Source organism: Varroa jacobsoni, unplaced genomic scaffold (assembly GCF_002532875.2).
Source record: "Varroa jacobsoni isolate VJ856 unplaced genomic scaffold, vjacob_1.0 contig00905, whole genome shotgun sequence".
Classification (NCBI taxonomy): Eukaryota; Metazoa; Arthropoda; class Arachnida; order Mesostigmata; family Varroidae; genus Varroa; species Varroa jacobsoni.
This window is the reverse complement of record NW_019214549.1, coordinates 31,546-51,872: the sequence shown is the minus strand read 5'-3', so window position 1 is coordinate 51,872 and position 20,327 is coordinate 31,546. Positions and strand designations below refer to the sequence as shown.

General features: G+C 38.9%; 2 protein-coding genes across 4 annotated transcripts in view; one reads left to right on the top strand and one right to left on the bottom strand.

The window, feature by feature from the left end:
- The window catches only part of LOC111271711 (ATP-dependent RNA helicase DDX55), a 7,316-nt gene extending 6,588 nt beyond the window's left edge, over positions 1-728 (bottom strand). The window contains exons 1-2 of the mRNA XM_086973006.1: positions 722-728; positions 424-533 (exon numbers count right to left, since the gene is read on the bottom strand). Coding sequence (XP_086829132.1) covers positions 424-533; positions 722-728 — 117 coding nt within the window. The remainder of the gene's footprint in view (positions 1-423; positions 534-721) is intronic.
- LOC111271713 (ribosome assembly protein METTL17, mitochondrial) overlaps positions 1-20,327 on the top strand; it is a 23,163-nt gene extending 2,836 nt beyond the window's left edge. Inside the window, exons 2-5 of one of the 3 annotated variants that reach the window (XM_086973008.1) lie at positions 9,446-9,607; positions 10,004-10,068; positions 12,073-12,272; positions 12,694-20,327. In XM_086973008.1, the coding sequence (XP_086829134.1) occupies positions 12,195-12,272; positions 12,694-13,824 (1,209 nt within the window). In that variant the 5' untranslated portion in view covers positions 9,446-9,607; positions 10,004-10,068; positions 12,073-12,194 and the 3' untranslated portion in view covers positions 13,825-20,327. Of the gene's footprint in view, positions 1-808; positions 1,294-9,445; positions 9,608-10,003; positions 10,069-12,072; positions 12,273-12,693 lie in introns of those variants that run through there. The other 2 variants (XM_086973009.1, XM_022852678.2) reach the window with 2 other exon arrangements.

Sequence of the window (20,327 nt, the reverse complement as noted above, 5' to 3'; positions counted from 1 at the left end):
AAAAATCACGAACAACTGCCACTTTCTTTCGTAGCCTAACACCCACCCGCCGACAATAATGCTGCTGCTGCTGATGATTGTGGCAACCATCCGGCTGGCCTTGTTCTTCTATAACAGTAGGCTACGGCTGCTGCAGTTGCTGTTGGTTACATACACACAGATTCAGATGCATCAGACACACACATAAGACCTGCTTAAGAGTGGAATTGCGGTAGTGGTAGTGGTAGTGGTAGCGGTAACGGTGGTAGCGACCGTAACAAAGAGAAGGTCTGATGATGCTGACGATATTGATGATGGCGGCGGCGGCGGCGGCTTGCGTGTTCTGCCGATCGCGTCTGGTCTGGGCCGCCCGCGCCGTCGATGGTTAGCTTCAACGAACCACCATAGCAATCAGCCGTCTTACCTACCTACCTACCTACCTACCTGGGTATCAACATGGCGATGACCGGGCTGAATCTCTTTACGTTCCCGTGGGCTTCTATAATAGCGTCCCGTTCTCTCTTGCTGTCCGCATGCTGTCGACTTGTTTGTTACTAGTTCTTGTCATTCTCTTCGTACACGGGTACGCTACTGCTGCTGCCGCCGCCGTTATTCCTGTTGGGCGGCACGCGCTGTTGTTTTGTATGACAGCGGCAGCAGCAAAACGTTGTTTGCTGCAGCCTCTCCGGCGTTCGCGACGGCGGCGTCGCAGACGTCGCCGTCCTCCCGAATGGCGGATTACCCGCCATTCGGGAAACAGCTTGAATTCTTTCTACTAAACTGATTGATGGCAGATCAACGAACTTCTTCAGCTTAGGGAACGCCGATGAGTTGATATAACGTTGGTCTATTTGGATGCATTTGGTTCATAAGCTCAAGCATGCTTTTCAAGACAAACAGTAAGAGTATATGAGAAGAAGCCCCATTGAAGAAACTTTGACTTGAAGCGACAGCCGTTAACTGCGGCGACGAGAGAAGGTGACAGAATAAAATCTTGTATAAAAATCTACCAGAGAAGATAACTTGATGCCGGATACATGAGTAACCACAGTTCAAAACGAAATTACTGAGTGGGGGATACGTCGGAAATTATTTGTGCTTCGGATCTGTACCGGTAAATAGTGTGTGCAGTAAGGAACATTTTTGATTGAAGTTGCTGAACAGTTTACACACGCAGGATGTATTCTGTCACTCGCAGGACGTCTTGTGTTAGGACTAACTTGGCCTGTGGGCAAATTGCCGATCGAAAGCCACCTTTTTTGATGCATACATGGCTTCAAACAGTCTGCTTTTATAGCCTGTATGACCCGTTGGGTAAGTCTGACCTGCGGACTTCAAAGCTAACTGGTGCCATTTGTTCTTTACGCCCCATTAAAAGCCGCTCTTTTTACGCTAGCACCTGCACATTTCAAGATTACTATATCGGTGTAAACTTGCTGATCTGAGTAAGAATGGGTCCTCATCTTCATAGCCTCGTCTTCTTTTGGCTAAATTATTAGCTAGTGCATATCATCTGCTCCGATAGTAGCCTTTCAATTTTTGTCGTTTTGAGCTCACTCGTATTAATATAAATTTTATTAGCTGGAAATGTGAAATACGAAAACCTTTTCTGCAACTAATGTTTTATCTGTATAATTCACATCGAACATGTTGTCGCGCGTGGTTTACGCAAAATGAGCTATTCAGATGATTTTCGAATAGTCCCGCTTGTTGTCCCTTTCTTTTTTCATGGTCATCAGTTTTTCCAAAGAATATAGCGGCAGTGAATTACCGGATTTGAGTCGGGTGGTCGCTTTGTCATGTTATAAAGATTTCTTCGCGTGGTCTCTTTTTAGATGCTTGTCTTTCCGAATACATAAAACGGATAGTCATCAGATTTTGTCCTTCTGATCGATACTGTGAATGAAGCTGACAAAAGAAGATAGGTTACTTTTGTAGAACTTTACATAGGATTTGAAGATAGCGCAGAATAGATTTTACAATTAGACTTACCTGAGTTGGAAAGAGGATAGTTTATATCTTTCCTAAAAGTGCAGCATACAAATGTTTGTGAAAGCCTATTTTGAGTTCACTAAAATGGATCCATCCAGGGATTTTTTATGTCCGATATGCTTTGGAGATCTTGTATCGAAAAGCAAGTAAACTACAACAAAAATGCGTTAAAAATCTGCCAAACTTAACTTTAATTGGAATATTTAAATTGTGCTTACATATAATTTTATGCTTTTTTGATGAGAACTTAAACTTTATGACGAGTTAGACCATACTCCCACGTTTTTCTATGTGGACCAAAAAATTTACGTAGTCTATCTCCTAAAATATATTTTTCCATAAATAAAAAGTTTTTTAATAGAATAACGAGCAGGCGCACATATGAACTATTAGTGCAATTATGACATTGATATCTTGATATGTTATTTATTTATATTATATTGATATATTTATTTTCAATAAAGTTTCTTTGAAGCAGGATACCTGTTTTCATATATTCGCCATGGCATATGGTATGGTAGCATCTCAAACTCTGCGTTGATATTCGTTTATATGGAGACAGCTTTGTTTTGTATCGCCTGCTCTAGTAGACAGTAGGTTTTTGTTGTCATTTTACACGTTGCTCATATGATCTATAGGCACTTTACGTCATCCGTTGTCTCGAAGTAACTGTGCATCGTCCTGGCATAATTTAGGCCTTAGCTTATTATTAATACTAAAGCTGAGTTTAAATGGGAGGAAGATAATTGAAAGACACCCAGTTTATAACTTCACCCCTTGAAGTACTAACTCTTTTATTATGTACTTATAGCATTAATGAGCCGAATTTACCATACCATTACTACGCCGCAAGTATTAGCTAACATGATTCAATATTGCGGGCATAGTGGACCAATGCTTAAATGTTTAAACTCAAGTCAGACTCCGGCTTTAATCCTTCTAAAGTTTAACATCTTGCATGTAACAGAAATCCTGTTTGAATATGTTTCATTCATGAAAGACAATCGCATAGTCTTACGAAAATAAAAAAAGGGGTGTTATTTCTGCTTTTAATTTTTGTGGAGAGTAAGTTGGTTGCATCTAGCTGACGCCAATGTTATTGGTGCCTAAAAGAATATTTCACTAACAATATAGGTTCATGCTTTTACTAATGTGTATGCGATATTCAAGTATTTTATTAATAGGACTGGAGAATACAAACAACACTAACATATTATATATATATATATATATATAATGTATGTACGGCCTAAATTGAACAAACTTATATAAATACATGGATGAGACTTGCTAAATTCAACACGCACAAAAGTTCGTTCACTAAAGCCGCGTTACGAAGTATCAGAACTCAGTACAACAAAATGCAACTCGCTTTTTTTGACAAGCCTTGCTATATCTATTTATCTGCCCTTACGTTTTTGTGTGCCCACTGCGACGACAAATAAGCGAGTTCTTTTATTGAGCCTATCTGTATCCTTGTAACGTTCTGGAGAGTATTTTGCAGGACGGAGATGAATAACTGCCTGTGTCAGCCTGTTTGATGACGAAATCTTCCTCGGAAAGGGGAAAGAAGGTATAACTTACACTCCATCAACAATACAGCATCATCAAATGCGGATCAAGATTACCCACTAGATATCCGCTGTTGCCGCAGGCCGTAGCCTTGTACCCAAGGCTTCTGTTTCTGTTCGCCACACTTTGATATTTCTGCCGGGAAAGGCAGCGCTGATGGGGTAACGGAATAATGGTGCAAACGCTGTTGGAACGAATCGACTCTTCAGAGCTGTTTAGTTGACTGTTACCATTCAAGCAGGCCCAGCATCAAGCAAGAGCGGCTGCTGCGATCCGAGCTGCGCCGGGCCATTCTTGCTTATGTTGGGTTTATACTTGCGCCGCGTCGTCCGCTCTGGATCAGCAGCATCATCAGCATTTTATGCCAACACCTACTACGACAATAAGCACAACTAGTCACACGCACTACAACAATCATAGTAAACGACAGCGATGACTACGATGCCTCTCTTCGCTTGCCGCGCTAACATCGCCGCGACTGCTGTTAGCTCATACTTACATAGCTCACAGAGCACGACGGGAGTTACTACCAACACTCTATGATCTGCTTCTCTTGTGTCAGTTTATCGGGCTGTTGCAGGCAAGAAAACAGCGCGCAGAAACGCCCTTATGCGCTCGTCTCATAGGTGATGATCGTTGTCGTACTGCTGCTGGTGGTGCGATGTGTTTCCATTGGACATTAATAGTATGTCTATTGGTTTGTTACTGCGTGCATAAGAACTTACGCGTTTGGGGGAGTGTGTAGCGTATGTCAGCTCTACAGACAGGAATAGAGAGAAGAGACGACGGCTGCAGGGCTGGATGGCCAGTGCTGCTGCTACTGCTAGATTTTGCCAATCTGTTCAAACAACAGACCAATAACCACCCACTCAACTACCGAACCTGTCCTTTTAGGCGGTAAGCAACAGGATCATAAGGGCGAAGCAAGCAACTAACAGCAGCGGGACCGAAGAAGAAGGCCCACGTGTTCTACAGCAGCCGCCTGCGTTCGTTGCTGCGCGTGTAGTTCATACGCAGATTGCTAATGCTGTTGCACTATCGCTGATTGCAGTAGCGCTTGCTCCAACCAGAGCTGTTGTCGCTTTGGGTATAACTGCTGATATTCTCGCCTGCGCTGGATGATTTTGGCAATAATAACACAACGTCAGTAGGACCAAAAACGGATCCTCGAACTTCATGGTGCGACATTTAAATCTAGTAGAAGACCCAGGTAGAGAGGGACAATGGGACAGAGAGAAGGGGCAATTGAGCACCGCGGCAGTAACCACACAACATCATCATCGTCTCGATCACCGCCAAAACCACCGCAATGGTTGCGGTTTTATATATATTATGGTAATAGACCACAAAACCGTATACAATATGCCCTCTATAACTCGTTTAGGCCCTCTTGTTTGATCACGGTTTTGTGGGAATAAAGGTGTTAATGTCACTCTTTGTTGACAACTTTAGTAATGAAAATAATTATGCTGATAATATACCCCATGGTTGCTAACCTAAGATATAGACGTGGAGCATAGTAAGCCACACAGATAGAAGTGCACACATCATGCCCGAATAGATAACATTCTCTGTAAAATAGGTGTCTTCAGCAACATCAGAAAACAATATCTGAGAATGTGCCTAGTTTATTTTATTAACTAATTCAATCACCTTTTAGTTTTTTAGACAAGAGGTTTAGTTCCCTCTTTGCTGCTTAATCTGTCTCGTCAATGACCAGTTCTGCTGCCACTCCTATGCCTATTAATTGTGTCGGCACATATATGTATTACAATATACATATTGATATGAAAATACAACTAGGCGATTGTATGTGATCAGCTGCGCCTGAGCGGGCCCATTTATAGCACGGCATACATGCTGCTGCCATTACTGCTATCGTCAATGATGATAATGAGTGGTGGTGCGCTCATGCTCATCGATGGAGGGTGAATGAGGGACTGTGTCCTTTGATTATGCCTTGAATAACAGCACTCATTGTTGTTGATCTAGTCCTGCTTCTGCTGATCTCTGTGGAGCTGGCTTCTTTTTAATCATGTTCTCGTTGCCTGAATAAAATTACATGATATAAAAAAGTTGGCTGTCAACGTACAGCAACATCTTGGCAACGGTATAGGCGACTTCTAGAGTACTTCTTTTTTTTTTTTTTTCTATATTCATGCAATAGTAACAGCGAGAAGTTATTGAAATTGCTTTTCAGTAGTTCTTGAGCTCAAAGGTCTGCTGGACCTTACAGATTCATATATGTGGCTTTTTTAAATGCTAATGGAAGCGATACAATAATTTGTTATTTGAATCGCGTGCATAGTATGGGCTCATGGTGCCGTAAGCGCTTGATTAGCGGAAGTAGACCACTCATTACTTAATACAAACAAGCCATCATAATGTGAAACAGTTTTGGAAACAGCACAGCAGTTAACGTATTTTCAACTTGTCGGAATGGAAAAGTTCAAAAAGGTTTGCTATATGGACGACGTTCACTAAATATATTTTAAGACCGTTCAGCGAAGCACTCAGTGCAATGTATAGAAACATTAATGTACTTGATTTTGATAAGTCTATCACAGAAAACAAAAGGAATTAAAACGGTTAAAACATTTTCGAATATAAATTTTGCAAAGATCATTTTTATATGAATTAATATAGCTTGTTAACTTCTTGCTACATTCACGCTAGGATCCCTAGTCATTGCTCAAAAAACAATAGTACGCACTGTTTTCAAGAGATCATTAAATATAACTGTGGTGTGCTGTGCTTCCCTTGAATGCTTGATTTTCTGGCGTGTCAAACCGTCACGCGGTATGGTAGATCTTGACACTCTCAAGCACATTCGGAGTATGTGCGGTAGGAGAATTTTTCTTCCTTTCACACAAATTGCATCATTTATGAGCTGTTACTTGGTTGAACTTGGAACGATAATCCTCTAGTGGAAGAGCTTTAATAATAGGACTATTTAATATGGGAAAATCGAACGTCAACTCTTAGTCAAATCTTTTTCTATCGTGTTAATTATATATGGATTTTAATTCTAGTAAGAGTAGATCTTTAATGAGGAACCGGTTTAGTGAATTTTTTAAGCAATATTTACCAAAGTTACTATTGTTTTAAGATTTCACATAATAGTTACAGGATGCAGAAACAATGTAATAGGTAGAGTATTTAAAAGTTTTATATCATTCGCGGTTCTTTTAACTCACGCTGTCACGCAGCATAGTACCTATAGTGCAACAGTGTAAAATAAAAGTGGCGTTTTTAAGCTGATCTAAAAAGGAAGTGGCCATGAACAAATAAACTGCCAAGCCAGGATTTTGACCTGTTTTAGTCAGCTTTGTTAGGTGTGGGTGTTACTGAGTGTATGATTTCAGCTATTTTCACTACATGAAGTTGTTTTGAAAAACAAAAACTTCGACTTGCGTATATTTTTTTATTTTGGTTTCATTTGAATTATCGAATTATTATATAATTCTTGTATCATCCCTGTCATCTCGGTCGATGCCACATCGGATTCTACCAGTGAATCGCCCAGACTGCGCAGTAAACCTGCGTTCACCACAACTGCCTGTGAAGCTTGTTCGGCACGTACAAAGCCCTTCTTCCTTAATCCGCTGTGACAGGTGGGCGCGTCGTAGTTCACAGGAAACTGAAACTATGTGGCTAGATCAATGCGGCTCTCAGTGGTATTTTTGGCTTTGTTCGATAGCTTTCAAACAATGGGAAGACTGATAGCAAATCGTCGAGAAAAAATGAACGTGTTGAGAATTTCGAAGTAATAACATTCTCTATCCCAGAATATGGCTTATTCAACACATTTTATATTCGTATAAGGAAAATATAGATTATGGTATGTTTTGCATATAAGCTAAATAAGCTTTTTGAGCTGACTTTGTCTTAAAATAGAGAAGCGTTTGTGCAATTTCTATGGTTTTTTTATTTAACTTTCTAGGGCAGCTTGTCTAGTATACACGAGACGCACGCAGTATACATTCTGTATGTTTGCGTCAAGTCTAGCTCCTTCAATTTTGTCTCTTTCATTTATTCCACATATCCATCTTTCCTTTGTGAAATCTTTCACTTATTTTTAAATATTAAAAAGTCACGAGAACTAGGCCGAACGGAACATGGATCTAACTTGTGGAGGCGGAAATATAACATTGGCAGTGTATTAGGACTCATACGTTATCTTTGTGGACAATACATTGCCTTTTCCTACCTCTTGTGCACGTTTGTAATCTTCTCGAATCTTTTTTTTACCAATATTCCAAAATGATTATCCTTGTCGCTTTATTTAAGAAGGAAATATCATTTGTGGGACTTCTCATAGGCATTATTTGCAGCTTGATACCGTCACTTAAATGTAATGTTATGGCTGCATTGAATTAACGACTGTTATGAAGCTAGTACAATCATGTGTCCTTTTGACCTTTTGTAGTCTAGGATTATCAGCTTCAGGGATACCGAGAGAGTTGATAACAAAATAAGTTTTTTTGCCTGTTCAACGTAATTATGCATATTAGCTTCTAAACCAACTATTATGTTAGACATGTGCATGTGATTTTAAGATGCAATGTGTTTGTTTTTTATTGTCGAGGCCATCAAACGTTTTTAGACATTATTTCTTTCAGCATAGTCTAAAAATGTTCCTTCACTCTATTGTTTTAGCTGAATTCGTAAGAGAGATAAAAAAAAATGTCACTGAGAGATAAATAAAGTATCTTTTCTTTTTCGAAAAAGGTTGCTAAACGCCACCCAAAAATCTGAGTTTGACCGCAAAAAAAAGTATTGAAAGAAAACGATAATAAACAAGCCGTAATTGACAGCGGTGTAAGAAGATTGTCAATGGAGTTTAGATGTAAGCGCCCAGGAAATTATAGAAATAGTTTAAAAGGCATTTTTAATATATCTGCATTTTTGACATAGATTTTCTCAACTGTTTCGGGAAAAAAAATGTCACTCCCTAACTGCGTTGTGAAGCTCCAACGACTTTTTTTGACACTCTTTGCCTTTTGGATTTTTTGGCTGTCTTGAGGCCTTGTATCTTCCCGACTTTTGATCTGCTAAAAGCCAAACGTGTAATTCCTCGTATTTTTGAGGCATTAATGAGTTCACGCCTACCAACATCGCTTAACGCACAGTTACTATCAAAAAGTTATTTGTGGATTAAAGGTGAGGTGTCGTGAAGATGATGACCATGAAGGAGTGGTCTAGGTCCCGACTTAACATGTAAATGCATTGAATGCCAGTCATATTGAGCGCTCAAAATTCAATGGTGGTCCACTGGATCACTTCAGACAAAACTGTTCCAGTGTCACAGATGTTTGCGTTTATTCTGGTGTGCTTGTATCGTAAATAACTATGTATTAACCGCGACTCATATTTGGTTAGTAGAGCTATGGTGCCTCCAGTATCCTATTACAAGTACAGAGAGCAGGACTCATGGTGTTTTCAATAGCGCAATTACGCAGTCACAAGATCCAGTGTCGTGACCCGTCGCGTCTCACTAAGAGAAGACCACGATGATGCTTGTAATCGATAACCTATTTTACAATTCACCGTCACATGACTTAGGATATTGCTGCTTGCACTAGTACCTCGACGCGGCGAAGTCGTCATGTGACCTATGGTGCCTATCAACGATTAAGCGACGCAGATTTAACCTACGCAACTAAAGTGGTCTCTTGTATCTATAGGTCCATCTGGTGTCTGTATAATCTCGATCAGATCCTTTGCCATCATGGATCATCACATCTACTGTTGCCAAGTCGCGCCAAAGCCATTTTTACTTCAAGGGTCATCACTTTACAGCTGCGTAAATTAAAGACTCTTAGTCCTTATAAAGTTAAATCTATACTATGTAAATATGTTATAAAACTAATTAATAACATTGAAACTGATATAATTTAAGGTTTCAGCTACACGCAGATATTGCGAAGACTACAACGTATCTACATGTTATGGACCAAAGACACGGATGGGCTAGAAACCGGGCTGAAAATTATGGCGTTTTTCGTCCGGAAGCAACTTCGCCTGAAAAAAATTAGTTTCAAATAACTGCGTTAGAACAATGGTCTGTTTAAAGCGTGTTTACTTAATGGATTCTGCCTTATGTAGGTATCCTGTAAAGTGGCAACGTGTTTTATTGTTAGCCGAAGAGCGGAAACACATATCAGTTGCGGTCACAGAACGTTAATACAACTGGCTGACACAATTAAAAGTATGAAATCAAAATAAAGATTTCCAAAGCAACGTGGGTATTTCTATGAGGAGCCACACAATCGTTGGCTGTGTGTTTCGCTTAATTCTATACACCATGCTTTCGCCCTGCCGTCCTTACTTTTTAATGAAAAACGTGCAAATGATTGCACTTGTCCTTGCATACATGGTATTCGCTTAATTGGCCAAATGCTAAATTAAAATAACTCTAGACTGAAAAAGCAAAGTATTTATCTTATTTTATGTATAGGCAAGTGACGATGATGATGATCTCCATTATAACATGACGCCATCAGCATGCTGCTGCAATAGCTGGTAAGTTATTGAATACCAATAACAAATACACGAAATGTCTAGTGGTGGGAGAACCAGTGCTGTAAGATTTCGGCTTTATCAAGGAAAACCTGTAATCGAATCGTTAAATAACTGATACCGTAAGCTAAGCACCGCAAAAGAACGAAGTAACTCAATAATGTAACAGAGTAACAAACCCACACAATTAAACTGCAATGGGATTCCGAAATAATCTCACTTGGGGTTACGTTGAGAAATAATCGCAGCGGGGTGTCAGACAATCGATGATACCGTCAACCTGCTACCGATGCCCAGCCCGTATTAGAGGTTTGACTAATTGCAAGGACGGAAGCGGCTTAGTATAGTTTGAACAACCATTCGTACCTTTTATGAACAATTCTGGTGTGGCTCGTTTGTTCTAATATCAACAGGAATATCTAAGTTAATGATAAACCTTTCTTGTGAATGTAGGATTCCATATTTTGTCTACGACACAGATGTAGTTTCTGTAATTAGTAAGTACAGGTTTTATAACAATGCACACAACAACAGCGTCAATGCCCATGTTGATCTTTTGCTTGTTACAGGCGTTCAGTTGTTTCAGTGCTTACGAACAGGAACGAACGGAAAAAGCACGAAATTTAATTAATCTCTAGATTTTGAGTTAAGAATGCCGATCATTAAGAGTTTTGTTTTAGTTAAAAAATTATGTTTCCCATTGTGCGACGTGCTGTTTCCAAGATTCACTTTAATCATGAATACGCATACGACTGTTCTAATTTACTGGATTTAAAAATCATCGGTAGATGTCTAGTACTTGTAACAATTGTCAGTAGCTGACAACCAATTGGGTAACGTTCCTCGCTCCCAGGAGCATACTATTGGATTACAACATTAAATTAACTGGACATGCTTCGGTTTTCGTATTTGTGGCCAGTCAGCTGTAGTTGGTATAGTTTCCTTCAACGACGTAATTGTCAATGCAGCATTGTCCTACCTACATATTTGCGGAACAGTATGTGTAAGAAGGCATATTTAACACCATGCGATTTTTAGGAGTTTGTCTAATTTTTAGCAAATAGAGAGCGTGATAGAGCATCCGATGTTTTCTCCTCTTTACGTGCACAGATATGTTTGAGTGAATGTTATCAACCAACAAATACATAAGCAATGTAACAGTCGATGTGTAAATCAAAGTTAATGTTTTAAATACCGTAAAACTGGTGTACCATTATAATGGATACCTTGAAAGTATTGGCTTGTTTAGATATTAAATAGATGCATCGGTTTAGCTGAGTCATTTATCATCAATCACTAATCACTGAGTGGGCTTGTTTGTACGATTATTGTGAATATCCAATTTTATATAAACTATGTAAAGCCCTTATAAAAAGTGTAACAAACCCTCTGAACCGGAGAGAGTACAAAATAACTTGTGCTCTTTCCCATTTATCAATGTAATTTAAAATGTCTACTCGTGTAGAGTAAATCATATAAAACAATAATAATTATTATATAAAGAAGTAAGAATTACATAATCATTTCTAATAACCTTTATTTCAGCTCGTCGGGCAATTATATTAAACAAATAAACATCGTTGTACAAACTACTCATGATATATTCAAATATGGTCTCCATCGTGCCGTAGGTATTATTGCCCACAGCAAAGGAATCCATTTAAGGTGCTAGTCCTTACGAGATAAAAATTTTAAATATGTTTAAAGTGAAAAGTTTAACTGGCTAATAAGCTCCGAAAGGCTGTTCCGTGGCTCTTCTGTAAAGTGATGTGTACGAAATAAGAAGTTATGGGCTACTTAAATATAGGCTTTTGATTTAAAACATACACATGCTGCCACGACAGACGTAATAGTTTTTGGTAGTAATAATTTTGCTACTCTACTATTTATGATTTCTTAGCCTACCGAAAGTACCGACGTGTTCCACCAGAAAATCATCAACTCTTTAGAACTAAATTGGGTGCTAAACATCTATCAAATCGCATGTTTGCTCAATCACGATTTCAGGAGATGTATTCCTGCCAGACAAAAACCGAAGAGACCGATTGCTTGAGGGAGCTAAAGTACTGAAAAATCAGCTTTGGTCCCGACGGCCTCCTGTCGAAAAGAAAGAATTAAAAGAAAAGGTCATGGAAATAATAGAGCATAACTTTGGTGATGAGCTGAAGAACTTAAGCAGAGAGGAAAGAAAAATGGCCATTCCTCAGGTTGGTAGTAAACTCCAACTAAATCTAATAACCGCAATAGTAAATCAACATAAGTATGGATTTAAATATTGTACAAGAACGACTGAGGTTGTTATGAAAGAAGCCATATTTTTAAATATTTTGAAAATTTGAGTAAACGGCTCCAATAGTAAAAGTATGAGAATAGCTAAGGCTACAGTCTCTAACTGAAAGGACGAAGTTATATATGTTATGTGTATAGCAGCTGTTTAGTTAGGACAAACTCGGTATACCAATGAATTAATTAAATACAGACTAATTCCTTTTTGTCCATGCAGAAGTTACCTGATGTTCATCGAAGATCGAAGAACAGCGCACGTAGTTGTAAAAGAATTAACTTGAAGTTTTTTTTGCTGTTTTATGTGTATTGTTTTTGTTATCTCTTATATTGGTGCGTTTGTAGGTTAAAGAAGTTATTATCAAGGATATGCGGCACCACATCTATCATTGGCGCCCAATAAATTATGATGCGTTCGGCAGTTACTGCTACCTGTTGGGGCGGACACCAATGGAGTACGCAGTCTTAAGAAAAGTGTTTAAAGAAATAAAAATTCTGGACCCGAAAATTGAACCTCGATCATGTTTTGACTTCGGATCGGGTCTCGGTTCTGTATGGTGGGCACTCAAAGAGCAGTTTCCGCATTCATTCAAGGAATACTTTTCTGTCGAGCCCTCAAAACATATGAGGGATTTTGCGCGTTATTTAGCACAGGGTGGACCATCTGGTAAACAGTTGCCGTTAAATGAGTATTCACAAAGGGCCAAGTTGGGAGCGGACTGTTCGCTTACATACGACATCGTTGTATCAGCGTTTTCACTTATGGAATTACCGAACGCACGTGAAAGACGAGAGGCTATTGAATTACTTTGGGCAAAAACAAAGCGCCATCTTGTCGTTATTGAGAATGGGACTTCAGCAGGCTACAAAATGGTGGTAGAGGCCCGAGCGCATGTGCTCGAACTAAGCAAGATATTCAGTGTAAATAATCCGCAAGGGGCGGTTTTTAAGGGTCACGTTCTTGCTCCGTGCACTCATAGCTTTCGGTGTAATCGAATGCATTGCGAGTTGGCACCCAAGCCCTGCTCATTTGAAGTACGCTACATGGACCTTCTAGATTCGAACCATAAATCGCACACGTCCCTATATTCATACGTTGTTATGACTAAAGTTAATCCGGAGGCCCTATTCGAGGGCCCACCATGCGCTCGGATCATCAGCCCAGTTCTACCTCGCACGAAATGTGTCATTTGTAGAATATGCACATCAAAGGGTGAAATAAAAGAACAAATATTCACAAAGAATAAGCACGGTGGACAAGTATATAAAACTGCGAGGTCGTCGAACTGGGGAGATTTGTTTCTCTTTGAAAACGTTCCTTCCGCCAGTAGAGGATATAGTAATGCGTCAGCGACGCTCGCACAAATGACAAAGTTGGAGGAGAAAAAAGAGCAGAAGATAACGACAGAGAAGAAGGAAGAAGCGGATCATAGTGACAATTATGACTTTGAAGAGACGCTAAAAGAGGCAAAGTAACGCGGTTAGACCCCATTCACTGTAGCCGCCCATCATTGAAAAGAAGGATGTTGGATAGGACTTGTAAGAATTGCGTGTTAATAGTGGATTTAATGTTTATATTATTGTATAGAAAAATCTACCTTTGCGATATTTGATGTTTACTCAAGCATACCCCTGTAGCGTGTAATTTATGATATTGGTGTTTAAAAGTTACCGAAAAAGAAAGAGGCAGATACCCTTGTTCGTTTTGACTGGTGCAGAATTGAAAAATCGGCGTCTTTCAAAGGGAAAACATATTAATTATTGATACCTTTTTAAAATATAATTAATGTGTTTCTAGATACAGCTGGGTTCGAACGTTCCCATGCTATGTAGACTTCTGTACAGTGCATACAACTATAGATAATAAATATGTTTTATTACTGTGTACTATATAATCGAGCTATATTTAATTGCATGTCCGTATCGTAGGCTTGCTTTGTTATAAACGTAATGCCAACTCTGTCTCGCGCGCAAAAAAATTATCTGTGATCGATCGCAAAAGAAAGTAAATATATTCCACTAGCTGTCTTAAAACTAACCCGGAATAGCCATATTATTTATGGTAGAGACCAATTTGGACCTTTGAACGGCAACCATATACATTATGAACATCCAACAGGTGCCTCTTTTATATAGTGAAAATTTGATCAAATACTAAATACCTGTGTTCTTTCAGATCGGCTACTGAGAGAGCATCGGCTACTGATTGCTCTCGATAGTCAGCGGCTCTGTCATTCGTCTACCTGCGCACGTCTTCATCATCACATGCCTTCATTTCTGTCAATTTGCTCTTTGCGCAGTCTTTTTGGCACTTTTCTTTTTCTTGTTTTACACACACACACACAGACACATACACGCACACACAAATACATACAGGCAAAGACATACACACACAGAGACACAGACCGACACACACACACTGATACATCTTTGAGCAAACATCAGCAGAATGCTTCTGTTCATCAGATCTGTTTCTTTCTTGGTCGCACGTCTATTGTAAACCTACCTTTTCGTATTCGTGTTTTTCTGTCTTGAATAAATGTTCGCCTGTCACTACACTTGCGCCCTGCTACGCACTCTAAATTTTCTCATATATATTTTCATAGTAATATCATATATCTATTTCAGAACGGCCCTAAAACTGATCTTCCACTTCGAACAATGCCAAATTCTAAGATAGAACATTGTGTAGCATAGCCTACGACTAACTAAACTCTTGTTTTTGTACTCTTTCGTCTGTGCAACTTGTGTATATCCGATTATGGATGGCTGTAATACCACGTCGCTTATCAACGCATCCTGTCATCTCACTTGTGTCGCGTTCATGTGAAGCAGGACTCTTCCAATGTAAGCTGTGCAGTTATAAGACGCCTTATCAAGGAAATCTGAAACGACACAGTCGTATCCACACCGGCGACCGCCCATATCCCTGCGGCTATTGCTCGTATAGCGCCACACAACTCGAAAACCTCAAACGACACGTCGTGAAGCTTCATCGGGACGCTGTTTGCACAACAGCGAGCATTGAAAAAACAACGACAACCTTTTGAAGGGCAACAGTGATGGCAATAAGCGATAATGAGAAGATCAAACATCATTGGGGTGACATACATCCGGTGAAGATCTGCAACGCGAATCGATCTAGTCAGTTATACAAATCTAGCAATCAATCAATCAAGCAGACAATAACAACAACATAAAGACAAAGTCAAGCGGAGTCACCATTACAACATATTATTATTACATTAAAATAGATAGTAGGTATTGTGGAGAATCAACTGTTGTGAAAAATCTGCTCAGAACGCCGTCCGCGTTCCCCAAGCAGATGAGTTGTCGCCGCTTCATATGAAACGACGCCAGAGCATCGTCTTCAGCACCGTCACTGAGTCTTTCATTATAAGCGTCAGTGATATTCCATTGTTCCCACGTACTTGGATAATGTTTCCCATTTATGGAGGTGCCTACCGCAGTTTCGTATATTTCATTTTCGTATGTGCAAACGCACGACGGAAACAACAGCTCTTTCCCCACCAGAAAATCACACAATAGCCGACTATAATACTAACTATTTAATTTCTAGTCCAGAGTCAATCATTCCATTTCGGCTACCAGCTGTACCGTAAGCTCATACTGATCAGAGATATATGCCCTTGTAAATTCTGCAAGAGGCAAGCATGTCGATAAGAAAAAAATTTTATCATCACCAAGCAAAAAGGCGAAACGCCTAACAAATATAAGCGTGTTTTTTTCTATAGCAGACGTATCACTATAATTGTTATCATATAATAGAGGAGAAAGCATTACATTACTCAGTAACAGATACTTGACCAAAACATAACGTCTGAGTTCGCCTAATTAGCCTGAGCAGGTATACTAACATAATGCATCGAGAAGCATGCAGAAGTCTTTATTGATTTGTGTGCCCCAGCTCATCAGCTGGCTAGAAGCGGTTACATTTTCAAATCTAACCGTAATCAACGGCAGTATTTACTTTTCTCTTAGTCAATTATTCCAGCAGTATATCCAGTGTACACATTGTGAGGGCAGAGACCTCGTACGCTGTTTCATTATACGGAGCAATAGAGAATGGGTGTTCTTGCAAAAGTCTGAGAGTGACAGGCCTGCTGGCATGTATTGTGTGACGTTGATTATTTGCGCAGAATGAATCTAGGCGTTGCTGTTTTTAAAGGCAGTAAAGGCTGTAGCTCATATATAATGAATGTCAAAGATAATGTTGCATAATCATGTCTATATATACATACATACATATATATATATAACGATAAAGAGATATATAAAAGCATTCGAGGAATGACTAAAGACAAACACATTCCCGATTTAGAGGCGAGAGGCATTCCGTCCCGCGATTTTTTAGTCAATTCCGAACCAAAGATGATCGTTATTCCAGAAGATTTTGTGGTTGTTGCGTTTTGGGGCAGGATTACCTACCCAACAAGAGGATAGTAAACAATTGATGCGGCCAACAACTATTCTCCGCGTTAACTCTCTCACCTTATGCTTCTACGGTATAGCTATTGTGAGCCTTAATAAGCCAGGAACAGAAGTTCGTGCACAAAGTTCGATCAGGTTAGACCCGACACTCTTGCGCTCATCCTCACGCATAGAACAAAAACACATCACGTTTTGTGTAAATAGCAGCATTAAGCATTTATGGAAAATCGGGACGACAAATCGCGTAAAGGCCGCCATTTTCGCTAAATTTTTATAGCAAATTAAACTACAGCGCCATCTATAGGTGCACTCGGAACAGTGAACGAAGGTGTCCGGTAATCTATTGTTTCATGTTTGACGATATACTGTCACCCGCTTTGTCTAAAGTATATATATATATCTACATCTCGCCGGCGCTACAGGCATGCGTATGGAAAAGAGCCTAACTACTTTGTGTACGAGACACTGATGCCGTCACTTTTATGTGATGAACCCTGAAGAACACCTGAGGCCACTGAACCTCCTTTTTAACCCACCTTAATATTATACAAGAGTGAACTATTGGAACACACAGAATGGTCGCGCGACGACTCGATACGCAATAATGATAGTGTTAATTAAATGTCTATGCTAACTGTAATTTATTGACATTTTTTAGGTGACAAAAATTCTCAACGAGAACTTTGTCAGCGCTTTTTTTTTTTGGTGAACGACAAGACACGAATGCATCATTGTGTAATTGACATTCTACATAGTATCATTATTGCTAGTAAGACAGTAGCTATTGTCGTTAATAGTGCAAATATACATACTAGTCGATTTAGAATAATGATTACCGCATTCTGTCGTTGACTGTAACTTATTATGATGGTCAAGTTATATATATATATACACATTACTATAACTTATTATGATGGTCAAGTTATAGTTATGTATATATATATAGTCGTATATACATACGATTCGGTGCGAAGCTACTGCGAGAGATGTCGTTTGGCCGGCTGTTGTTTATGTGAGTTGTTGCGACTGCGTGTGGCGGCACAAATAGTAACAGTACTTACATTCACACCTATGTAAAACAGTCAATCAATAACAAACATGCTGTACTTAGTAATGTGGTCATGAAGCATTGATAGGTAGGAGCGAAGTGTTTTTCCTGTTACCAGTGATAATAGCGGGGCGACACGAGGTGCTGACGAAACGCTCGTTGATATCTTATTTTAAATGATTCGAAGATCATCCAGTAACGATAAAAATGATGTAGTCAATTAGTGTGCTGTGGAAGCAGAAGCCTGTATGAACGAGTTATTTTATAAGTCGATTCTGTGTGTTTGTTGCAAGGAAGGGACTTTGCGCAAGTGAGAACGGAGAGTGTATAAGATATCTTGATACAATGGCAATAACCAAGATCGATACATACACTAAGCAACGTCGGAGTGCTGACCTCTTTTATTATCAAATATTCTGTATTATGAGCATATTGCTTAGTTGTGTGGCCAAAGATTTTGCGTACGAGACGATCGTCTTTCGTTAATCTAAAATTTGAAGTCAACCGTTTACCAGGCTTTGAGTGGTGCTATAAAACCAAATAATTGTACGAGATGTCTATCACTAAGATGTGATACTGAAAATAGGATGACTTCAATATCTCTACGCAAGTTGGACAAAGCAGGTTATAAATACAAACATATTTCGAGTCGGTAACCATCCGGTTGTTTTCTTCCACCCGCACAGCTACTCTTTATATATATATATATATATATATATATATATATATATATATATATATATATACAGTTGTGGATATGTGTGTGTCTCTGAAAACGAAGCTGTCATCTTTGTAATATTGTTAATTTTGATCGAGTCGTTAGATTATCAACGGCAGTTAGAATAGAAGTATGTTGCTGCTATTCCAGAGTTATATATATATATATATATATATACACTACCGGTTGTTCATTTAGGAAAATTATGGTTAAATTTATTAAAAGAACTCTAACGCAGTCAGACTATTGCCTCGTCAAAGTGCGTGAGCTAGGAGGAAAAGCAGATATGAAAGGAAAATTACGCTCTCGTCTCTGAAACTGAACATTTAAAAAGTAGCAGGAAACCAAAAATATATTTTTAGAAAAGGTGATGACAATACAATACTGTAATGACTCTGACAATTATAAGCAGATCTGTACATCAGAAAAAGTGCAAACGGCAAAACGAAAGCCCCCTTTTCTTTCATTCAGTTAATATTGCTGATTTAATAACAGAGCCTTGTTTGTGTAATAAAAGAAAAAGTCAAAACACAATCAGATGTCAAAAAGGCTTATAGAAAAAATAGAAAAATAACTAGATTGTAATATTAATAATGATGGTGATGAAAATTTGGCTAACACTGTTTGCGGGAGATATATAGCAACAATATGGTGCGAACTTCTTCATTTTGCTTCACAGCCAGCCAGCCAGCCAGCCAGTCAGCTAGGTAACTTACAAAGGAGACATGGCTTAAATAATGGTCTTAGCATGTGTTTTCGGGCATGCTATTAATAATTATTATGGATTGCATTAAGATATTAGTAAGTCATCGATATCAAGCAAGTGTCGCCATAAGCAGACAAAGAAGGCGTTTGGCGCTTTCTTGTTAGACAATCGGTTGCACTACACATTTGAATTACGCGGGTCTCGTCAATGATTCAAATACAAAAAGATAATTACTTTTATGCAAAGACAGAGACCCATAACAAGGTATTATAGAGTACGTGTGAATGCTGCTAGACCCCAGCGGTGGGAATCAGAGTATTTAGTCGACATAAAATAATGATGGTAATAGCGTGGATAGCCTTAAACATGATGCCATATGTCTACTATCGTAGATTGTCGATTACGAGTGCGACCTTTTTCATGAACGTCTGACATGAACAGATCTAATCTGATCGTTATCTAATCTTTGTCTTGGGGTGAAACGCGTATATGGGCCGTGTCTTGAACAGACTGAGGAAAGTATCGAAATAATGTCGTTCGCATCTACTCCCGGTGAAAGTAAGCTAATAGATGATTTCACCTCTCCATAGGATGTTAGCAAACAATAAATGGACCAGGGTACCTGTACATTAATGAAAAGAATGGAGAAATAATCATAAATAGCAACCCTAATGGGCATATAATATAGAAATAAAAATAAGGGATATATTATAAACGCAAAAAAGAGTATCAGCCGACACACCAAACCGACGGTGATGATTTAACCTGTTAATAGCAGTATAAGAGTACTATGTGTGTGATTATCGAGGTATATATATATATATATATATATATATATATATATATATATAGTAAAGGTATGCGTGTCTATAAAAGAATCGGTCATGATGAGGAAAAATGATGTAATGATAGTGATAATGATAACGGTGATTTATAAAAGTGGTTGAGATCATCGTATTAACAATAACGAGATCACGATGATGAACACCCAACGACAGCAACAACCATTACTACTGAGAGGCCTTTCAAATAAAAAGCTTCTATATTTTCCTGTA